We start from the raw sequence: 24,710 nt of genomic DNA, 5'->3' as shown, positions 1-24,710 counted from the left end.
TCAGTCTGAGAAGGTACTGGTTTATTTCAGCAGAAGCATCTCTGCCATGACTTCCACTGAACATACAACTCAAACCAGTGTCAAGTGATGCTTTCATGTACTGACTACATCAGAAAGTTCCACCAGCTTATCTATCATTATCTGATCATTGTACTGCCGTAAACATATGTCCCAGGCTTCCTACTATCTAATAAAACCAGCAAATCTAAGTGAAGCAAATATTTTATTTAAATCGTTTGTCAAATAACAATTTATCCAAATGAACATAATGCAACATTATTCTTAAAAGAATGGACACAAATATGGCACAGACACAATCCAGTATCTATCAAAATACCATTTGTAAAGAACCTGACTTATTTCATGCTGTGTGTGAAGGCAGTCCAGCATATAAGAATCAAAAACGTACAACAGCCCATTCTTTTCTTCATAACATTAAAAACATTTCACTACATTGCCTCAGGATTAAACACACTCATCTGTCCAAACAACCATAACAAGTACGAGGAAAGACTTAAATGTTAAATCTGCTACTGGGAAAAAACTTCTTTCTAACCTCCACTGGTCTAGAAAGAAAAATTTCACAGTAAACATGGAATATTCTGTATGCTTCAAAATGCTTTTTATTTTTAACACACTTTGCCTAATAGTGAAGTGACCAATTTTGGAGTACTAGTAAACATGGATCTAATCCTTAGTGAATTTTAAAATAAGAATTGTATCTTCTGATCAGGAATGTCATTTCTAGGAAGCTCTGTTTTTCACAGATTGTAATTGAGGCTCACAGCTTCCCCAGGCTCCGCCACGGCTGCATGCCATGTCACATATCGTGTGATATGAAAAGCATGTTATCCTGAACATTCCCTTAAAAGTTAAGAGAAAATATACAATAGATACAGAAGGAAGATTACTTAAAACATACATATAAATACATAAAGAATGATACTCCAGTTTGAGAAGTAGAACTAGGTGTTGCCAACTCCAGTTCCAGGTTAAAAATTTAGGACCTTAAATCAGAAACATTATATGGTATCAAGGGAAAATAACTGGGTGGTCTTGAAAAGAGGAAACATTAAATGGCTACAGCTCCCGATGAAGCCTCAGGATTGTCAGGGACTGTCGAAATGAGATCAGTTGATGGGTCTGCTCTCCGGTTCTCAGTTCTGAAATCTCGGTCTTAGGTCTCAGCAGCACCAGTCACTTTCTTCTACTCCTTCTCTTCACGTTCTCATCTTTCAAATATACAATTAGTTCAACTGCAGAAGGAAACAGGAATCAGAGTAAATAAAATCTCCTTTTTCTTCCTCATTTATTAACAACAGAATAGTTGTGAACTGTGCCAACTGGGAACCCTAGTGATGCCATAGTTTAACTACATTAAAAAAAAGATGATGAAGGTCCTTACTACATTGGGACTAAGCTATGCTACCACAAAACCAGTGGCTGTGGTTCCCAGGCTCATCATATCCACTGGAAAATGTTTAAAAATGCTTGTTACTATTGCTACAAACTAAATTTCTTTTTTCCCCCCCAGACATCAGTAGTTTATTGTTTCTTTAGTCCAATAAACTAAATTTCACGCAGTCAGATATAAACCTACTTTGGGCTGCTAGTTATTTAAAAAAAAAAAAAAAAATTCAAACTAGTTGGTATGGTGCTGAGTAAAATGTATTTCTTATGCCTCTGAGCCAAACACACACGCCCTTTATTTTCTTCTAAAGCAGTCACAGTAGGGGTAAAGTGAAACCATTATTTTCATGACATCAATAAAACTAAACGGCATTTCAATGAGAAAAAAAGAAACTATCACAGATCTTTTAGTCTAGTTGGTAGTTATTTTCCCAACTGAAATATTATAAAATCATAATGATCTGAACTCCGAATTACTTTAGAACAAATTTGCTATCTAGTGGTACAAAAAAGGAAAAAAAAAATCTTTTTTCTTTTCCTCTTTTTGGCAGCTGGACAGTATGGGGATCTGAACCCGTGGCTTTGGTGTTACAAGAATGCACTCTAACCAACTGAGCTAACCAGCCAGGCCCCCCAAAATTATTTTCCAAGAAAAGGAAGCTTACTTACACGACGTTTTTAGGATTCTGTAAGTTCCGATTTGGCTGATTCTCTCTCTTGCTCCTGCATCTCCTCCTGTGTTTGGGTTTTGATCTCTTTATCTGACTCACTATGCACTCTCCCTTCCTGAAATTCTACTTCCTGGGCTGCTTCCTTCTCTCTTAGGTTTGGTCTATTTGTATGTGGGGATTCTTTGGTTAAATCTCCAGAGGCATCAGGATCTGCCACAGCTGAGTTTTGGTCCTTGGGGTCATCGACAACATCACCTTTTACATCTTCTTTGGATTCCAATGGCGGCTTCTCTATTCTTTCTTCTAGCACGGCACAACCATCACCTTCTACCACAGACTTTATTCCATCTCCCTCTGCCTCGGGTGGGAGAATCGCCTCTTCAGGCTGCTTGTCATTTACCCCGGCACTTGCCACTTCAGCGGTCACAATCTCCTCTGCAGCTTCGCTCACATCTTTGGAAACAGCAGGACACGTCTGTCCTGCAGTGGTGAGCTCTGACTCCTCCTTAGCCGCACTGACTTGTGTCTCCTCCTTTGCAGAGGCCTGATGGTCACACTCTTCTTTCTCTGTTTTCTGTCCGGCTTTTATCCCGTGAGCCTGTGTCTGTACGTCAGATATAAACATTTCTGTGGCTGTTTCTTCTGTGCATACGAACTGGTCAACGGCCGTCTGAATTATGTTTTGGACAAGTTTACTGCTCTCAGTCTCAAATTCCAGAATCTCCTTCTCAGCCTTTAAATCATCCTTTCTTGCTACACTCACACCGACCTCCTGACAAACAACCTGCCCGTCACCTTCATCTGACTTCAATCTCTGTGAAGTGGTTTTCTCTCCTTCCAGGTCAAAACGTATGCCTTTTCCAGCAGTGGTAGATACTGTTACTGGTATTGATTCCATCTGCGACTCTTCTGGCCGACCAGTAACCTCGTCACCTTTTTCCGAACAATTTTCTTCCACTACTAAATGTGCACCTGCAGACTCCAACATGTCACCTGTTTCTAAAATTTTGACAGTTTCTCCTAAGACCTTCTCTTCCACTGCTGCAGCCGTTAGAGTTAATGAAGCCTCAGAGCTTTGAACTTGAACTTCTGTGCATACTGCCCACTCCTGAGCTAGGCACGGAGGAGGGCTTCCTTCAAAACTGCTCACTTCCGTTTCCCCATCTACGACCGTCACATGAACTATGTGAACCAGCTGCTTGCTGAGCTCTTCAGATACGGTGACAGCTGCCGTCTGCTCGAGCTTCTCTTCGCTCACCTGGGCTAGCTTTGCTTCACTTTCCTCCCTTTCCACTTGAACCACCATCTCTCTCCCCACTGGGGATGGAACAGACTTCGGAGGACTCTGGAGTTCAATACTACCATTCTTGTGACATGCACCTTCGTTAGTCACTTCGTCTTTAAGGGCAGCTTCCATGACCTTCTCCTGACTGATTGTCATGTCTGTGTCTGTAGACAGCTCAAGTCCTTCAGCGACTGGCACGTCTTTGGTTTCCTCATCAGCAAACTGGCCGGCCTCTTGAATCGCCTCCATCTTTGTCAGAATGGGTACAGCTTCCACTGATACCTCTTTATCTGCAGGTTCCAGAATTTCTTCCACTTTTGACAGTTCTTTATGTTCCTCCTGAGACTGAAAACTAGAAGGTGCTGGAGGCCCCTCTGTCTGTGCGGGAACTGCCTCTGCTTCTGTGGCCTGTGACTGGGTGCCAGAAGCCACGTTATTATCTTCCTGGATTTCCACGATCTTGTCTTGCTGTGTTGTATGTAGAACTTCACAATCTGCTACTGGGGTATTTCCACGGGTCTCACCGTCTGTGAGGGTTTCGGCTGAGTCAGGGGGAGTAACCTGTTCCATGAGAACCGCCGGTGATTTTACCCCAGCTAAGGTTTCAGCTTGACAAGTGGTTATAAGCTCACTGGGCTCTACACTCTCTGTGACTTGAGGACCTTTTTCAAAGCTTTCTGGGATGGTCTGTTCAACTACCTTCTCTTGTGGAACGTGCTCAGCTCCAGTCTCTTGCACACGTCCTTTCAACACTACATCCACCTCTCTCTCCAGCTCTAGTGCTTTGGAATCCGTTTCTGCTTCTTCTGCCCTCTCTGGTGTTTCTGACTCTACTTTCTGCATGGTCTCAATTGTGTCGTCTGGCTCACTGGTGTCAGGCAGCTGTGACTCCTCTTTCACTTTTTCTGCAACCGCCTGCAGGATCTCTTGCGTCCGCCTCTCTCGGTCTGCTGTGTCTGGCATGTCATCCTCTACCTCCTGAACTGGTGTCGCTTCCTCTGTGGTGTTTGGGGAGTCGGTTAACTGGGAAACTGCTGACACCATTTCTGTGGTCTCTTCAGCACCAGACGCTTCAGTGGCTTCTTCGGCACAGAGTGACTCTGTAGTTTCTGCAGCTGTCACCACTTCAGAAGTTAATTCCAGCTCACTCGCAATGGTGTCGTCGCAGCCATCTCTACCTTCTGGCAAAGTTTTGGTAACCACAGGGGTTTCTTCTACAATGATTTCTCTTTCAAATACCTCTGCAGTTAATGGCGTGGCCTCATCTTCTGCTTGTTCAAGAGGTTCCGTCACGGAAGCAGATATCCATGAAGGAGACCTTTCTTCAATACTGGTAACTGCCCTTGTCCCGTCAACGACAGCCACGGTCACCGTATGAACCAGATTTTTACTGAGCTCTTCGGACACATACACTGAGACCTTTTGCTCCAGCTTCTCTGCACTTTTCTGGGCTTGCTGGGTTTCCATTTTCTCCCTTTCTACTGCATCATACTCAGACAGAGGCACTACAGCTGGGACATCCAGGTCATCTTCGGTGACCTCCACCGGCCCTGTACCTTCAGCAGTGGCTTGTTCTTGTTTCCCATCTGACCTTTTCTTCCTTCGTCCAGGGATAAATTTCTTAATTGAAACCCAAGATTCTTCTTTCCCAGGTTCAACATCGGAGGCTGAATGTTCTATACCAGAGCCAGGTACAGAGTCTTCATTTTTCTCTTCCAGTTTTGACTTTGATTTTTTTCTTGCCGTGACTAATCTTTTAAATGACTCCCAGGTGGATACGCCCTCCCCTCCTTCAGTAGGGCTTCCAGCCTGCTCGGGTGAGGAACTTCCCTGCCCTTGATCATGTTCTTGGGAACTAGCGAGGACAGGGTCTGTTCCTGGGTCTTTGTCTTTTCCAGCCTCATCTGCTTTTTGACTGTCTCCTCCCATCATTTTCGGTCCCCCTTCCTCATCAGAAGATGATGCTTTTCTCGCTCTTTTCTTGGATGACCCCACGCAAATTAAAGCTTCCCAAGATACTGACGTGTCCACCTTGCGCTTGGGTTCTTCTGGCTTTTGCTCTTCTCCACCTCCTTTGATTTCCTCCTGCATTTCAAAGGCTGCGCTCTCCGCGGAAGACAGGGTGGCACTCTTGACCTTGTCCGGTTCATCCTCCTTGTCACTGTCAGAAGGCCTTCTAACACGTTTCTTGGGGGTCACCATCTTTTTGAAAGATGCCCAGGGAGTCACACCTTCTCTTTTTTTCTCTCCATCGGAAGTAGCTCCTTCTTCGACCTCCCCCTCCTGGTGTCCCTCCACCGCCCCCTTCTCCAGGCATGTGATGTCCTCGGGTTCTTCGGGGGACGAGGCAGAGCTCTCCCCTTTCTGCTCGTCGGCACTGTCTGGAGAATCTGTTGGAACCTGATTATGTTCCCCTGACACTTCATCTCCGCCTCCTCTTTTCCCTTTCTGTTTCTTTCCAGAAAGCTTTTTTAAGCCAGTGCTAGTAAAAAGTTTCTTTAAAGGGCTTCCTTGCACCTTAATTTTCTCTTGGGACGACAGCATTTCCACCTCACCGACGATGCCCTCGGGGTGTCTGGACAATACTTTGTCATCAGGACTTAGTTCAGCTGGCTGGGTATGGTCCCCTCCAGGGACAGAGACTTCTGTGGTCTTCGCCAGCTCCTCAGCAGGTTCAGCTTCCTGAGGTCCAGCATTTGTTTCCACTAATTTCTCGGGTGGCAAAGGTTCTTCTGTTTCTCCGCCCTCCGCTGTCTGCTCCTCTGTGTCCTTCTCCAGCATGCTCGTGCTGACGTGCACCTCTGCAACGACTTCCTGCTGGACTTCTACTTTTTCATCAAATATTTCTGTTGCTAAAGGAGCAGATTTCTCTTCCGAAGACCCCTGCAGGCCACTAAGGCGATCTTCCGGGGGCAGCTCCACTCTCTCGAACTCGGCTGACAGCCTGGCCTGGCTGCCGCTCTCTGCTGGCCCCTGGGGACGTCGCTGCTCCGAGGCATCTTCTGCCTTCCCGTTTTCCTCTGTGTCTCCTCTTCCTGGCTCTTGTTCCTTTTTCTTCTCTGAAGCTTCCAGCTCCTCCTCCTTTGGCTTCTTGAAACTGGTCTTTTTCCGCCAGCCAGCCCAGCCTTGAGTAAAGAACTTTTTGAAAGGTGACGCCGTGTCACTGGTCACTGGACTAGTGGGAGATTCTGGAGACTTGCTCAGTTCTTTTTCTTGTTTTCCTTCACTTTCATCTCTGCCTTCCTCTGCTGCTTGACCAGATTCAGCTTGAAGAGAAGAAATGTCTGGGTTGCTCTGCTCACGCGTGAGGGCCTCTTCAGGTTTCTCTGCAGACTGTTTGAGTTCAGTCTCTTTGGATGCTGCTTCCCCCGGCTCCGAGCTGGGCTCCTGGTGGTCGCCAGCTCCTGCTGCTCCTTCGCCTTCTTCTTTCTTGACCGTGAGCAGTTGCACGGTGTCAGACTTCTCGGTCTTCTCCTTTTTCACAGTGAATTTAAAGCCGACAAACTTAAACACCTTCTTAAATCCAACATCATTAGCCTGGGACTCAGCAGGCTGTGCTAACTCGTCTGAAGTGCTTTCAGAAGAAGGAATCTGTTCGATTATTTCGGGCATTTCCTCCTGCCCATCATCTGCAATGTCTTGAACAACCGCTGAGTTAGCAGCCATCTCTTTATCTGAGTCTCTTTCGCTCACATCTTCAGACTCTTTCTGTCCAACTATTAACAAAAAGGAGGGGGAGAGAAGAAGGGGGTAAATGATTACAATTCAAGAAAATTAAATATGTGTAAGACATGGCCAATTAACACTTTCTTTAATGCCAGGTAATTCCAGAATAAGGTAAGGGTCTTGTGGGAGTTTGTAAACCTTAACAGATTAGGCAATGTCCACTTCTTTCAAGTGACCTTTAAAAATGTAGGTTCAAAGGTACTACTCTGCTCTTTCTGTTCCCTGTTAAAGGGAAAGTTAATAAACTCAACGATCAAAAAATTAGCTGCACATAAGAGGCCACTAAGGTGGGTCAACCCAATAGTATATCTTTTGTTGCAATGCAAAATGGAATTACACATCACACCCATAATTTTAAACTACAACCCATCCAATTTTAGATATAACTTCTACTTTATAGGAAATACAGGGTTAGAGGAACAAGCCGAATAACAACACAATTAGAAATAACAATAATACAAACAAGTTTTGACACAAGTCTAAAGGAAGGGACATTCTATGTGATAACTAGCCTGATCTCAATAGGTCCCAAAAAGGGACCAGATCTTCTCGGAGGAATTCCAGTCTGGGTCACGGAAAGTATGAGGAACACTTTGTTGTGACAGAAAGGAGGTGCTGAAAAGCTGATGGGGTAAGCCAAAAGGACACAAGAGCCAGCTTGACAAGGCTCTTACTGGGCCAAACTTTGAAGCATAAAAAGAATAGTGCCATTGATGGCTTACAGCACATGGAATAAAAAAAGAATCCATGAATCGAGAGCGATACTAAAAAGTAAACGGAGCTGGGACCAATTCTCTATGAATTAATGTTAATGAACACAGATAAAACTTCCACTTTGATCCTTAAAGTCATTCTTTTTAGAATTTCATATTTTTCTTTAAAATCACAATTTACAAACTCCCTTGTAATAACTCATTCAGTTGAGAATCAAGAAATGCTAAAACCATTGGATGAAAGGTTGTCAGTAAACATATAGTTTCATTTCAAAGTATTGACACACAGATTTCTTAATTTAAAAAAGAAACCTTTACAATAAAGAGATCTGGCAGGCATCACCTTAACCAAGTCATCAAACTTCAACATCCTCAATAATGGGACAAATGTCATCCTGCTTCCTGACGTGAGGCACTGAAAAGGACAATAAATCACCTACGTAGTAGTCTTGACAAAAATGTTTAACAAAATCTAATCATGAGGAAACCATCAGACAAATCCACAATGAAAAACATCTCTACAAAACAAACTAGCCTGACCTGAATGTCAGTGACACAAAGGGAAAAAAATCAAGCAAAAACCAGAAGCACCATCTGCAAGTAACTTTCAAATAGTTTAAGGAGAGAGAAGGGGAAGAGAGAATGTGGTAAAATATCCATAACTGGTAAATTAGGTCAAGTATATATGGGTGTTTGGGGTTTTTTTGCAGGTTTGAAATTTTAAAAATCATTGGGAAGAAGTCGTCAGTGTGATTTAATGAAGGGGTATGAGGCATACCATGCTAAATTAAGAGATTTAAGGAACATAACCAGAGATGCCAGGCATAGCCCTGAAGTAGATATGTTAGGGCAAACCAGCTAAAGGACATTTGGGGGTCTTGCAAAAATTTAGGTATGATTTGGAACTAGATGAATTTTTACTGAAATAAAAGGTAGAGATTTTGACTAAAGAAAGCAGGTTACCAAACAGTATATACAATGACCTCATTTTGGCTTAAAAGCAGCTCCGTCTCTTTTCTTCTCTCTCTCACACACACCCTTCACATAAGATCTCTGGAAGGTGGGAATGTGATATATTTTAGCTTTGTTAGTCTGCATGTTCTCTTTTTGTTTTGTTTTTTCAGCTAGCTGGTATGGGGATCCAAATCCATGACAAGGCTGCACTCTAACCAACTGAGCTCACTGGCGAGCCCTGACACAGTCCGGTTTCAATTTGCCTTGTACTATGCTATGCTGTAAGTTAATCTAAAGTTGTTCTTTTTTCTTACTTTTTCTTCTCAAACATTATTAGATTATTGGATACTCATAGAAGAAATCTGTAAATTATTTGGGTCTGTTTTTCTTCAGACTCAGGAAGGGCCTTTGCTTTGGTGACAAAGTCATAGACGCTCTACCCTTTTCTGTAAGAGCTTTTGGTAACCAGCCAGTTCTCACTTACTCTAACATCAGCACCTAAGGTAATATTAAAAAAAACAACAAACAAAACCCTGAGAACTAAACATTTCATACATAAAAGGAAGTTTGAAGAAAAACCAAGAATGTCATTGTCTTGGTCTGAAGTATATCTCTTAAAGGATTTTCCTTTTCCTTTTTTAAAAATCACTATAGAATACATATTTGTGACCAACTTCAGACTTTATAAAGAAAAATTACCACCCACATTAAAAATTGAGGAAAAAAGAGCAGAAAAAGAAAAATTTAGACATTTGATTAGACTGCCCCACAGTATCTTTAACCTTACTTTTCTACATTTTTAGATCTTGTATACATTCTTCCAATTACTTCTTAAAAGCATGCATAATCTTCTGAAATGAGAAGAAAATGCTTCAAGTTTCCATTTGTTCCTATGATAAACCAACACTGTGATGAACTTACGTATAGCTTCAAATAAAGTACATTCCCATGAATTACTTCTTTAAAATTTTCCCAGTTATAAAAGCATACTCTGAGAACTTTCTGCAAACATTTCTAATGCAGTGCAAGAGATGTGACCTTTTTTTAAAAGATGGACAATATCACTGGAAATATGTTAGAGAAAAAAGTCAAACCCCAATAACAAGCTCTATTTGAGTACAATTTTACTAGTAATGATACGAATATAAACTAAATATCCTGCCAGCAAGGATAATTAAAACACTCATTAACTTCTCTGGAATTAGAAAATGCAGAGGGTCAGCTAACAGTGGGAAACACAGCTGTCACACACATCATTTCCTTCTCACTATTTTCTTGCTATGCTCCTAAATCTGTGTTTAAATTTTAACCCCTTTTTTTCTTTTTACTGCTGGGAGGATAGGACTGTTTACAATCAAAACTAGGGAGACAAAGATGATGAACAGCTGCAAACCGGCAGGACAAAACGGCTATTGATAGGTTTAGTATCACTCAGCAATATTCAGCTGTTCTCTTTATATGGAGTAAGTGATACATGGGCTGAATGCATATAAAAAAGTATCTAGGAAATTTTTTAACCATCATAACTGGTCAACTGTCCTGTAGTCTCTTTTTTCTTTCTTTTTTTTTTGGTGGTCGGCCTGCACAGAGATCCCAACTCCCTTGACCTGGGTGTTACAAGGCAGTGCTCTAACCAACTGAGCTAACCGGCCAGCCTCTGTAACTGCTTTTCACTTAAGTAACCCTGGTAACTACTATTGCCAAAACAATTTCTGGGGCCTTTGTGGACACCCCACTCAGCCCTAGTTTCCGCCTCCCCATTGCCAGGCGCAAGCTGCACCTTATCAGAAGGCCCTGCTTCCTAAAATGCAGTTTCTATCGCATCACCAAGGTACCCAGCATCTGATGGCTCCAGGGCCTAGAGGACAGTCTTCTGAACTACCTGGCCTGGCAGCCAAGGCCGTTTAAATGAGGTTCCAAAGTGAACGCGAACTGCTCTCGCGCACCTGCACGTTCGAGGCATGTACCACGTGGCCACCCCTGACCTGGAACCCGCGAGGCCTGGCCCCTGCCCCTCAGAGGACATCCTGCCACCCGGCTCCACATCACCCCTGGTGCAGCCCAAGCCTCCGGGCCTGCTCCGCCTGGTCCTCGTCCCCTTTGCTGGCCTCCAGGCCCTTTAAGGAGAGCAACTTTCTAGCTTTTGCCAAAATCCTGGTGATTTCTGGATGACGACCCGCCTCCCCTTCCGCCCACCTCCCCAGGTGACCCCCTCTCTCCTTCAACTCCCCGAGTGCCCTTTCAAGTCAAGTCGGAGTCTTCAGGGCTGTGTCCTCTGTCTGGCAAGAAGTGAGGTGCGCCCTGGGACATCCCTTGGCTGCAGCTGTGTTAAAATCTGTAGATGAAGGACGTGAGAGTAGAATGGAAGCTTCTGGTACTTTCTGCATTGGAAACAGGATGAGGCCTGGCCTTCCCGGGGCCCAGGGTCCACACGGGTGGGGGAGTCGAGGACAAGTTGGGGTGCAGCCGCCGTTCTGCAGGCCCAGGCTGCCGGGCGACGGGCCTCGTCCCTTCCTGCCCTGTCGCCGCGCGCCGGCGCCAGCAGCGCGACTCTGCCACGCCAGGAAGGAAGGAGGCCGGGTGTCACTCGGGTCCGGGGCGAGTGGCCGCTGGGGCACGCGCTACTCACAGCAGAGGTGGCTCCACCGGGGCACGGCACGCACCGCCGGCCGGCAGGGGGCAGCCCCGCGGACGCCCGGGAGGCCCGGCCCGCCTCCCCCGGAGGCTCCATCGCGGGCCGCAGCCGGGCTGACGGGGGACCTGCGGGCCGGCGCGCGTCACAGAGGCCGCGGCCCCCACCCGCAGCCTCCAAGGGCAGCCCCGACGGAGGCCTCGCATCACCCCAACGGGGTCGCTCTCCCACTCCAGACCCAAGCACACGAGAGGCCGAAAACCAGTCCTGGCTACAGGACTGCCCCCGAGCATCCCGCGGCTGGGCCTGTTCTCTCACCCTCACCACATCCCACCGAGCGGTGGGCTCCAAACCCTCGCAGGTGCAAATGCAGGGCGGGACCCCGCGTGTGGGTTCGGCTTGCTTGTAAGAGCCTTCGGTTCCCGAGTGTTGGTAAAAGAGCTGGGGGCATCGGGGACATTCCCCTTACAAAGCTATCATCCGTGGTCACAGAGCCTTAGAGCTTGAAGGTAAGAGCTCACCTGGTCCCTCCAAATGGCTTATAGGGGAATGAACTCTCTTCCAAAACGGTCATATGTGAGAATGAAAAACGGTACAGCCACTTTGGGGGGTAGTTTGGAAATTTGTTACAGAACGAAACTCTTACCACATGCCCCAGCAATTGCATCTCCTGGTATACACCCAAATGAGCTGAAAACTTATGTCCACACAAAAAGCTGCACAGGAACGTTTACAGCAGCTTTATTCATAACTGTCCAAACTCGGAAGCAACCAAGATGTCCTTCAGTCATTGAACAAATACACTGTGGTACCTGCAGACCATGGAATATTACTCAGTGCTAAAAAGAAATGAGATATCAAGCCATGAAAAGACATGGAAGAACCTTAAATGCATGTTGCTAAGTGAAAGAAGCCAGCCTGAAAAGACCACATACTGTATGATTCCAACTATATGACATTCTGGAAAAGGAAAAACTATGGAGACAGTGAAAAGATCAGTGGTTGCCACAGTCTGGGGGAAGGGAGGAGTGAATAGGCAGAGCAGAGGGCATTTCTACAGTAGAGAGGGAAGCCATTCTGCACGATCCTGTAATGGTGGATACATGCCATTATACATTTGTCAAAATCCACAGAACGTACAACAGCAAGAGTAAGCCCTGAGGTACACTATGGACTTTGGGTGACAATGATGTAGCAATGTAGATCCACTGATTGTAACAAATGTACCATTCTGGTGGGGAATATTGACCTTGTGGGGGGGGGGCAGGAGATATGTGGGAACTCCCTGTACTCTCCGCTCAGTTTTGCTGCAAACCTAAGACTGCTCTAAAAAATAAAGTCTATTTTTTATTTGGCCAGTGTCATATGGTATCTCTCAAGGGCTGAAGTTTGGCCCAGGACCACTTAGCGTCAATGCACTAAATAGGAGAAAAACATAAAGTCTTTTTGAAAGAAAAGTCAATTCCATACACTTTCAAAGCATACACATTCTTATTTTCCAAAAATCATTATAACTTTTTATAATTCATAAATGCCACTTATGGGGCTGGTTAGTTAGCTCAGTTGGTTAGAGTGTGGTACTGATAACACCAAGGTCCCGGGTTTGGATCCCAGACAACGAAAAACAAAACAAAACAATAAATGTAAATGCCACTTAATGACAAGAACATGTATTTTGACATGTCAACACCCACACTTGGATGGAAAGATTGCTATATGTCTAATGTGGACAGCAATTTAAATTCTGTTTCAGCACCAAAAGCAGAATTTATTCATGGTTACTGTCATGCTTTACATTCTACCCACCCACTCACAGAAAGTGACTCAAAAGACCACCTGAACATCATTTTGCAATCATCAAGGTAAAGACTGAATAAAGCAAGAATCAATAGGTGCTAAGTGGTGGGTAGGCAGGATATTTACATGCTTACAAGTTGGAAGGGAGAAGGAAAAGCCTAATTCTACAGTGGAGAAATCAAACAACATTTTAACAAGGGACAGACGGACACCGTGTGCAATACCCTGTGAAGAACATGACACCTCTCAGTATTCTGGCTAAGAATGACTAACCTAAATGGAATCAGGAGGAAACAAACATAAAATAAGGAATGAGGTGGAAATGGAGAGAACTGTATGCTTTGAACATATCAATGTCTAAAAGACAAAGGCTATAGAAATGTTCCAGATTAATAGAAACTAAAGAGACATGACTACATGCGATACCTGGACCCAGACAGTGTGGAGTATGCATAAAGCAAATGTACTTCACAGAGCCTGGTTTTCCAAAGCCTTGCAATTTCAAATGCTGATTTTGCAAAGGACAGGAAATTTTCCCCAGGCTATAGTCTCTGTTGTAAGGTAAAGAACTGTAACACAGCAAGGTTGCTGGCTCAAAGACAGACAGGCTACTTACTGATGGATATGTAAAGATACTGGGAAATTGCTGTAAGAAGAGAATGTTTGCTAAAATCAAGCTTTTGTTCCAAATTGCATTATGGAATGTGACCTTGCCTGTTTTACTGAATGTTACCAGCTTCTGTTGTTAAACTTGTTAAACTATACTTAACAAAAACCCCACCTACGTTCTCTTCCTGTAACTTCCTGGTCTGGAGAACAAATGCGGGAAGAAAACCTGAATTCGGGGTTAATTTCCCAAATGGAAGGAATACCTTGTTCTTGAACGTTCCAGGAGATTAACCCCTTTTTGGGGTTTCTCACTGCTCAGAAGAGATGGGCTTTGAGTAATCTTTGGCGGCTCCGTCACCCAGGGGAAAAGGGGTGACAAATCCATGGGAGGCAAAACAACAAGATTGGATCTTGTAATTCAAGAGGAAATGCTAAAAACTACCTTATTAGGTTAACTAACAAAATTGGAATATGGACGGTAGATTGTATAAAAGTATTCTAATGATGTAAATGTCTGACATCAATAGCTGTACTATGAAAGGGAATATCTCTACTCTTAGGAAATACACACTAGAATATTTAAGGGTAAATAAATGATCGTGATATACATAACTTACCCTCAGAACCCTAATTAAGTTAATGGTAATGTATCAATATTGATTCATTATTGTAACAAGTGGACCACACTAATGTAAATGTCAATAACAGGAGAAACAGTATAGGTGGGTGGGGGAGGGTATGGGAATTACATGTACTTTCAGCTCAATTTCTCTGTAAAACTAAAACTGATATAAAAATAAAGAAAAAATTTACCCTCAAACGGTTCAGAACATTTTATATCTCGTGCTTACATAAAATATAACCGACACGTACATGCTGGTGTTTGTTTTCCAACAGAGAGAGAGAGAGGAAAAATGTTAACAATAAGTGGATCTGGTAAAGGGTACAGGGGTGTTCCCTGTACTTCATTTTGCAACTTTATGTAAGTTTGAAGTTATTGTTTTTAACATACTACTCTGAAGATTGAGCACATGCAGGTAACTAACAAAAATATAAAAAATGGATCTGGCCAGTTAGCTCGGTTGGTCAGAGCATGGTGCTGATAACATCAAGGTTGAGGGTTCGACAACCACCCAAAAGAAAAAAAAGAAAACAACAAAGTGGACAGAGATGATTCGCCCAACCTGATTTTAGAGGAAGACAGATCTTTGCTTTGCATTATACACTGTAACATAATCTATTATTTACACATACTATAAATTTTATCAATGTAAACAACAGGACAATTACTGATGTTTAAATGTTAGCTGTGCTACTTATTAGCACTGGGCCCTTGGGCAAGTTTCCTCAAAATCTCTGTTCTCAGTGTCCTCACTTATAAGTTACTACCAGTTCTTCCTGCAAAGGCTATTATGAGGACGAAGTATCACTTGGCTGTCTATTAATAATAATAAAACAGAAACTCTAATGGCTTTTTTTTCACTTCATTGTTTTCCTCAGAATAGAACTACTCATGTCTAGTTAACTGCTTTTTGCCAGTTCCAAAAGTAGAAGTTGTAGAAGACTTTAACATACAGAAAATAGGGGGAAATATCCATAAAGCCAATGCCTAGAGATCATCACTATTAATATTTGTTTTTTTCTCGGTAAAATATTCAATAGTCCTCAAAACGATGACATAATGGCTGCACAATTTACTTTTACGTCCCCCTATTGTTAGACAGTGTGCGTTGGTCTAGTCTTTCACTATCACACTGCTTTGTCACGTGTGTATAAAATCAATGTCCAAATCCCTGAAGGAGCCTTTGAACAGCAGAGGGCGGTGTTGCACAGCTTTCGGCTCTGCTGAACTGGAAGGTCTTCAGGGCCAGAGACACTGCAGAAATCCACCAATACCGAAATTTTAGGTGTGCCATCCAATTCTGTAGAGTTTAATGTCGTATTGTGCCTATTTTTGACTTCCAATATAAAAATTTCAGGGGGAATAGATATGTACAATCAATTATGTTTCAGTAAAAAATAAATTTTGAAAAAATTAAAAATAAATAAAAAATAAAAAAATTCAGGGGGAGAAAAGGAACACATACATCTCGAGTCAGCTTCCCTATCATCTCTTTATTTGCACCATGTAAAGACACAAGTCCTTTACCCCACTCTGAACCAAATACAAGTCAAATGTGGCCACTGCTCTTCCTCACCTCCTCTTTCTCACTTTTTTGCTTCCCCAGCCCAACTGTACACAGTACAAAAATCACCCCACATTTCCCAGGTTCTGGCTGCAGGCAGAGATCCCCAGACAAGATTGCATCATTCTCATTTAGTGTGTGGTTGGCAGAAACCATTGAAAAGTTGTTTTTACATGCTCCCTGCATACTGGTTCTGAATGAATTACAGATCCTAGTTTAGTGAGAAAACAGGGAGGCTGTTAAGTACATTTTAAAAACAAACAAACAAACAAAAAAACCAGCCTAAAAGATGTGGTGTGGCTGGGGGGAGAGGATCAAACCCACACGGTTGGCTGTTGGGAGTGAAGGGAGTAGATAGAGATTGATAAGAGGCCTCAAAAAAATCAGCCCAGTGCTCACCTGTTCAGGCTCAGCACAGTAGAATCCACTCACAAGTACACTTCAAAACCTCCTCTGCTATTATTTTTGACACTTCAGCTCCCTATACAATTATTATCTGCCTTACATTTGTCCGATTGGTTAGAAAGGAAAATCAAAAGGCCTGATCATCGCAGCATCACTGATTCAATTTGGGGATGCACTTTGCTGGCACCCCAAAAGTCCTTCCATAGAAACAGCTGGTTTTGGAGTGAGCCTTTCTCCCACTATGTATCATTATTACTCATGTGCAGCTCTGAATCATCCCATCATTTTGAAGAACACTGCTATCAATCCAGCAACTTTCTCAAATGCCCTAAAGTCCAAACATGGTGCACATGTAATTCACTGAGGCCAAGGTTCAGCTAGAAGCAACTCACCGGCTCACTAGGTATCAAAGACCACCAAAATATTAGAAAGGGAGTGGTCAGTGTGTCCACTTGAAAGCCTCCAAGAGGCCAAACTGACACGTACTTTATCTTTATACTGTCCTGCTAGTCACCAGTCTTCTTCCATCCTGCAGACACTTAAAAGGGTGAGGCAAAGACTATAATCCTTCTGATGGTCCACATGGCCATCTGCACCACCCCAAACATAGTCTTGTGTGCAAGCCAAATTATTTCTAGGAGCTGGCAGGTTAGCTCAGTTGACTACAGTGGGATGTTATCACACCACGGTCAAAGGTACGGATCTCCATACCAGCCAGCCGCCAAAAAAGAAAAGAAAAGAAAAGATGATTTAAACATAATGTACAAAGAGCTTTCATTCATTTAATTTTCTGAACAGACCCCAGAAGGAGGGATTCTTAGTGTGCACATAGTGTAGATAAGCTTCAGTGAGGATCAGGCCTGAACATGAACGGAGCTACCGTGCTGCAACATTCAGAACTCACTGCAAAGACTTTGGGTAAACTTTTTGTTTTACGTTTTTCAAAGGCGAATGAAAGGTATCCTTAAATAAAAAGTGTGGATAGAGAAACAGAGAAGGAAAATGACACTCAGGAGTACATACTTCCTGGAGTGAACATCTCTCAGTACATTTTTAAGAGTATAAACTATCCTCAATTACTGCATCATAGAAAAATTTAATAATAACAATCTCCTATGTGTTTTTCAATATTTTAAACAGCTTTGTCATAACAAGCACTTTCAAGGTTTACAAAAAGCCTTATGGAATATTAATAAAGCCAAATAAATGTAAAAATATATGAAAACTTGTATCATGAGTGATGTAAGAAACCAAAACTCGAAATCATTTCATGTCCAGAAATCCTATTTTGGCAGAAAATTGTTAAAGTCTTTCACATTGAGGTGTTACTTCTACTAACCTACATTTATCTCTATAAAAATGTTCTGTTAATTCCAATTTATAAAATCAATCACAAGAGATCTACCCAATTTAAAAAAATCAGTCACAAGAGATCTATAAGGTGCATATGCAAATATATACATTTTCCTTGCAAAAATATCCATAATCTCCCCACCCCCAAAGTTTCAAAGACTCCATAATCCCAAAGCAGGTAAGAAGAGGGTAAAGCTAGTGGTGGATCCTGCTGTCCACACCGATACCCCACCCACCCCCAAGCGCCACACCTTCCAAATACTTAGAGATTAAGAAGTAAAAGTATAACTTGTTTTCTTTTACTTTAGAGGCATAAAAGAAAAAAACTTTTAAGAAACATGTCTTATTATATATTTAAAAATTTTACTGTTTTTATCCAAACTTAGCTATCTTGTTTCAGTGACACAACCCCCATTGTTTTTGGCAGAGAAAAAGTGCAATATTGCAGAAACTACAACATTTATTTTCTAGGTTTAGTATAACCAGGGCTTGCCATCCCCAGGCACATCAGGACGGCTTACTGGGACATCTGGAACTGGTTAACTTTCCCCCGTGACTTGTAGCATTGTCCTGGAATTTTTCCAGAAATTCTCTGCACTCTAAATCTATTCCTTATATCCTACACACCCAAGTCCCCTTGTTCCACAAAACCTCCAAGTGTAGATGTTTAACTGGGATTCAAACTCAGATAAGCAAAACCCTGTTCAGGAGCATATTGGTGACATCGTCACTGTCCTTGGTCTTGATAGTGATGTTTCATGATCCTTACACATCTGGGCAGGCATGTGGAAATGTGGGCATCACTAAACAAATATTTGCACCTTCCACACGACGAGAAAGAGGTCTTTTACAAGGTACTCGACATTTATGTTTCTTACTAGCTATGAAACCTTGGCTAACTTACCAAGCCATGAGAAATTTACTTTCAATGATAAACATGGGGTTAAGCCACCACTTTTTGCAGGATTACTGTGAGGAATAAATGATAATGTCCACAAAGCGCTGAGCAGGACCTGATAGTCGGCACTCAATGAATGGTAGTTACTAATCTAAGCAATTGTAAAGGTAACAATTTCATGTCTTGCGAGTCTTGACAGCTAATCTGCCTCCATTAGATTAGAAACAGCCACGTTTGGGGTAATTTTTCTCCTCTTGTAAAATGATTTGCATAGGGAAGTGTATTATAAATACAGATGCTCCTCACCTTAAAATGGGGCTATGTTCCGATTAATCTATAGTAAGTTGAAAATAGTGCAAGTCGAAATGCATTTAATACACGTACACCTAACCCACTGAACATCATACCTTAGTCCAGCCTACCTTAAATGTGCTCAGAACATTACGTTAGCCTACAGTTGGGCAAAACCATCTAACACAAAGCCTGTTTTATAATAAAGTGTTGGGTTAGCTCACTTGGGAGAGCACGGTGCTGGTAACACCAAGGTCAAGAGTTCAGATCCCCTTACTTTCTGGCCAGCCACCAAAAAATAATAATAATAAGATGTTGATTATTTTGTGTAATTTATTAAATACTGTACTGAAAGTGAAAAACAGAAAGGTTGTATGGGCACCGTAAGTACAGTTCCTAGTGAATGTGTATCGCCATCAAAGTCGAAAAATTGTAAATTGAACCAGGGACCACTTGTAATCTAGAACTAGCATGAAATCTGAAAAATTCTTTCTTCACCAGTTCACTTTAAAGATAAAGAATAATGATGTCCTAATTTTTCATGATCCTCTACAGTTTACAAAGTATCAATATTATCAGTTAATCTCAATAATGTGTGTGTCAGGGAAAATAGGAATGATACTTTACAAATTCAAAAAGCATTTTTTTGCTGGCATGCCACTGATATGTGGGTGGGGAAGGGGACCCCTCTTTCATTGTCCTGTCAAATCACTTATTTTCCAATTTCTAAGCTAAGTCATTGCTAACAGGATGTGAAAGAAAGCAGCCTCAGGAATGGCAATCACATGTAATGTGAATAGTCAATCATTTCTTAATTCAAATTCTGCTGCATAGATTTCAGTGCTGTGTGTGAACCAGGTAGGGGGAAGGGGAAATAATGGTTAGTATTAAGTGAAAGCTTTTCCCTACTTTCAGAAATGAAAACTCAGTCCTAAGTAACTCCTACAAAAATGCCACCAGTCCTGTTAATTAATTGTGAAATTTAAACACATGCCTCCTCAAATAATGTAGTACTAAAGAGGACTACAATAACTTTCTCCCACATTATTTAAATGAGTAATCCCAAAGACGCAAGAGATCTTTAATATTTAGTTAATCCTGGGCTGGCCCGTGGCTCACTTGGGAGAGCGTGATGCTGACAACACCAAGTCAAGGGTTAAAAGATCCCCTTACTGGTCATCTTTTTAAAAAAAATTAAAAATAAAAATTTTTAAAGACTATGATCATAAATCTTCCTTATCAGCATTAACTTGCAAAGGGGAAAAAAAAGGTCAGCTGAAACTCCCTTATATTTTTTTTCTCCCATCAGAAAATGTTTACTTGCTGTTAAAATTTTGGAGTTAACATTTTCTGAGTACTTTCTTATTACCGGGAAAAAGTGCGAAATTCTGCCGCATCCTCCATATCCACATTGTAAGAAAGGTAAAACTCATAAAACAATAGATCCAATTACTTGGGTTTGCCTTAAAAATTAGTCCAACTGTTTCCATTCATTTTTCATTCCACTGGGATTATCTGAACCAACTGTTAAAAGCCCCCTCAAAGTGCCCCAAGTTTATTAACCCTTAATTAGTGCTAAAAAGGGCCATCTTCCTTTGCCATAAGAAACAGCATGTGACAAACTAATTAAACAATAAATATCATGAAAATTGTGTGCACAAAAGTACTCAGAAAAAAGTTTATGATCTCAGAAGCCCCACCCCCAGCTGTGACTCCCCACAAACCACACAGCTTCTGTCAGCACTGGGTATTTGCATATTTCATTCACAGAAAAATAAATGATTTAAAAAATGGAGACTTTTGTTTTTAATTTTTTCATTTTGTCCAGTCTGTTAAATCATAGTTTCTAGGTATCATGTCAATTTTCATGCGAGGTAAATGGCAGAAAGGCTAGCCAAGTCAACTTGGGGAACAAATTCTAAGGAAATCTCAAAGTAAACAAGCTAATCTATAGGAAGTGAGAGATATTTTTAGTTTTGCTAAACTTACACATTCACTTAAAATTCCATAGGAGGGCAAGGCTTTGCAGAAGCAGTTATATTGAAAAAAATTTTAAGTCCTAGAAATTCTACACTGTGCTATTAAAATAACATATAGACAAAAAGAGCTGTTCTAACAGATCTAAATTAGCAAATGGAGTTTAATTTTCTTAATGGGGGGGAAAGGGAGAGAGGGTGAGAAAACACGCAGGCTCCTAAGGAGTCAGGCCACGGTACAATTGCCTAAGATTATCCGATGCCAAGTTAAAGGAGCTGTAAGTGCATTCTCAAAGTTTCATGTATCTAACTTATTTGCTAGAAGTAGGTATTCCGTATTATAATTCATACTCAGAGCTAGATTCCTAGTAAGCAAGTTTAAAAAACATACATTTTTTTAACATTTACTGCCTAACTGGTGGCCTGTCTGCCACCAATTTTATAGTAACTATGGCTATATTAAAACCACCACTTAAACCAGAGCTAAAATTGCAGTTCCCTGCGACGCCAAGCGTACCTTTATTCAGAGTTCCTAACAAGCAAGTCAAAATGCCAAACACTTGCAATTTCTCACAAGAGGGATTTATTTTGTTCATGACTACAGCCAAGAGATTAAGCTTTCAAACTATTAAAATCCACACAAATCTGACCTGTTTCTATTGAGCTGGCTGCTGCCCTTCCTCTCCATAGCCCCCTCGCCCCAGGGGAAAAGGGTTCAATCCATAGCAAAATACCTTCAAAGTCTCCCACAGGCACCATCAGGAAGATTCTTGCTTAGGCAAAAGTTAAACGCTGGGTTTGTCTGGTTGTTGCCAAACCAAAGAGAGAAGGCTCTTCTGATCAGTCAGTGCACGGAGGGAAACAAATGTCCCTCGTGTCCAGTCCCAGACCTCCAGGGCTCCCCATCCAAACGCACATTACAGAAAAGAAAGCACTTTTCCTGCCCGGTGCCTGTCACCGAGGGAGAACAGAACCGAACCGGCTCGTGCCTCACCTGTGATCGTAATGGTCCCCAGCATGTCTTAGAGCACAGCGCGGAGCAGGAGCGGGACAGCCGGTCCTCGCCCTTCTTTGGCCGCCGACTGAAGCCCCTACCTCCTTCCTGCCAACCCGGTGTAGTCTTCGTGGGATCAGAAAGAGCGAAGCGCCAAGTCACCCTCAGGGATCAGGAGCAGCACAGGTGCCCTCGGAGCTGCCGGGCGGGGACGCGTCTCCCCAGCTACTTATAGGGGACCGCCCCTCCCCCGCTGCGCTCCGGGACCTGGGGGGGGGGGGGCCCCCCCGAGCACCTCTTCCCGGACTTGGCGCCACAATCGCGAGTCACGTGCTTCATTTTAAGGGCGAGGACCCTCCCCGGAGCTGCGCTGTCGAGGTCGGCAGGCTCTGCAGAGACCCAGGGGGAGTTCAAATGGGACTGCGACGAGTAAGACCCAGCGCAGCAGCATCTGACCTCAACGGCGACTGCATTCCTGGCACCCACAGACTGCGGTATCTCAGCCTTTAAAATTATTTAAAGGAAATAACCGCACAGATACTAATTCCTCTTTCAATTTTTAATGCTGTGTTGTGTGTCCTTAAGCTTGTTTAAAGGCTGATGAAGTGCAAAACACTGTTCCCTTTTTAGCACCTATAGTATTTTATATTTTCACCATCTGTGTGAGACACACACACACACACACACACACACACACACACACACACACACACACACACACACACACACACACACACACACACACACACACACACACACACACACACACACACACACACACACACACACACACACACACACACACACACACACCGGCAACTCACGATAGAAGTTCGCTAAACAAACTTTTACATCACACTATGCCATATTCCAATATACAGATACTTTCACATCTCTAATATACCAGCACACAGCATGGACATCAATCAGAACTTACACTAAAATTTCGTAACATTTCAGGCAGCCGTAGAGTTCTTCAATTTTTTCACTGAAGCTTCAGATTTGTTCTACCTAAAGACACGAGTGATAAATGAACTGGCTGCTCTCACAACGTTGACAGGCCAAAGATGGTACGCCAGCTTTCTGTTAGGTGAGTCCATCAGGTCCCCTGGGGGTGTTCCCTTCTCTTCATCTTTTTCCTATGGATCACTTCATGCTTTGCCTGTCTGACCCCATGAGCACAGGCTCTTCCCCGAAGCAAACAAAAAGAAAGGTTTTACTATGGCTCCTCTCTGCAATATTTACTCATTATTGCTTGAGGGTAGAGGGAGCGCGGGAAGGCTCGGCGTGGACCAGAGTGGGCACAGCACAGAGAAGGGCGCAGAAGAAGAGGAGAGTCGAGGGGACGGGGCTGGAGACCCCAGGCCAACAGGCCGGCGTGGCATGGAGTTGCTCTTTCTGGACGCCAGGGGGCGCGGTGCTTCACTTTCAGGCCCGGAGTGAGTAAAGCGAAGGCCGCTTCCTCGCAGAAAGTCAGACCTTGTTACCAGAATCAGCTTCAGCCTCTCCGTCTGATATTCTGGCAAACACCCAGGCTAGCCTTCAGTCCACGTGGGAACAGGGAGTGATGGGCCTTGTCCTGCCTCTTGCCTGGTACTAATGGTCCGTCCCCGCCCCCCCCCCCCCCGCCGCCCACACAGCTAAGGGGCGAGGGCAGCTCGGCCATTCCTCTGCTCCCACCACTATTCCTCCCAACCCCAGAGAGTCCCAGCTGTGCAGATCATGGGTATGGAAAACTCTGGAGGTTGCATTAATGGTCTGCATGAAACGAGCCCCTTCCCCAAAGTTGTCCCAGGAGCCCCAGGTGACCTCAGGGAACTGAGGTCTCAGTTCTGCATCACTTCTCAGCACCAGCTGTTGGAGACAGCACATGGCCACATCATCTGGGGCACCTCTGACATACCCATGTTCAACACATGGGTGCAACCTTGCCTAGCTGTATCACCAGCTCCTTTCCTTTCTGTAAGTCCAAATTCTAACCACAAGACAAGCAACAGCTATTCCCCTGAGCTGGAGAGGAAAAAAAACTTCATCTCAAATTCACTTAAATTTTTTCTGCCTCTTAAAAACAAATTTAAGACCCAAAACATTAAAAAAGGTGAATGTATTGATGCTCAATTTTGCACTTAAACTTTTTTTTTTTTCATTTTGTCACACTGGTGAAAACATAACACATCTGATTTGATATTCCTAAAGAGGTAGTTAAAACCACAAGGCCGAGCAATAGATCATGTGGCAAGTTGTGGACTCTCTCAGCAGATAGTTCTCCTTTGATCTCTACCTCTAAGGGTAATCAAGGACAGGGTGTGTGGCACAGCTGCCCAGAAAGCCTCTGTGTGTCTGATTTACAAAGAGAAGTCATCAATCAGGATAAACGAAGGAGTAAAGATCAGACATAAGGTCAGAGTGCAAGGAAGGCAACTTTCTTTTGTTATCTCTTCCATTGTTAGTTTTTGTTAAATCAGAATTTTTAGAGGAAGATATTACCGCCCAAAGCAAAAATTATAGGGAAATGTTTACCATATGAACAGGTGAGTGATAGAAAAAGTGTTTTCCTAAATCTGCATGGTTCATTCAACTAATATTCACCAAGTTCTCACTCCATATTTACTACTTTAAGCACTTTATTATGCTACACATCCAGGGGTACAATTAGATATTGTCCCTGGCCTCAGGGAGCTCAGTCTTGGGTGGCAGACATACCCAGAGGAAGAGGTGGGCATGCTGCAGCTTAGCTCACCTCTGAGATAATATCTGAGCTAGACTCTGAAAGGAGAGGGAAGGGCTCGATTGGTCAGAGCGCATTGTTA

General features: G+C 43.0%; 1 protein-coding gene across 1 annotated transcript; it reads right to left on the bottom strand.

Moving 5' to 3' along the window:
• Positions 1 to 276: 276 nt before the first annotated feature.
• AKAP12 (A-kinase anchoring protein 12) lies at positions 277 to 22,062 on the bottom strand. Its single transcript, XM_063097837.1, has 3 exons — positions 21,901 to 22,062; positions 2,080 to 7,082; positions 277 to 1,256 (listed from the first exon to the last, which is right to left on the bottom strand). Exons 1-2 carry the CDS (start codon positions 21,923 to 21,925, stop codon positions 2,089 to 2,091), a joined length of 5,019 nt encoding a protein of 1,672 aa, XP_062953907.1. The 5' UTR covers positions 21,926 to 22,062; the 3' UTR covers positions 277 to 1,256; positions 2,080 to 2,088.
• Between the last annotated feature and the right edge of the window lie 2,648 nt (positions 22,063 to 24,710).

The sequence above is a fragment of the Cynocephalus volans genome, chromosome 5 (assembly GCF_027409185.1).
Source record: "Cynocephalus volans isolate mCynVol1 chromosome 5, mCynVol1.pri, whole genome shotgun sequence".
NCBI lineage: Eukaryota > Metazoa > Chordata > Mammalia > Dermoptera > Cynocephalidae > Cynocephalus > Cynocephalus volans.
This window is presented reverse-complemented; position numbering and strand designations above follow the sequence as displayed.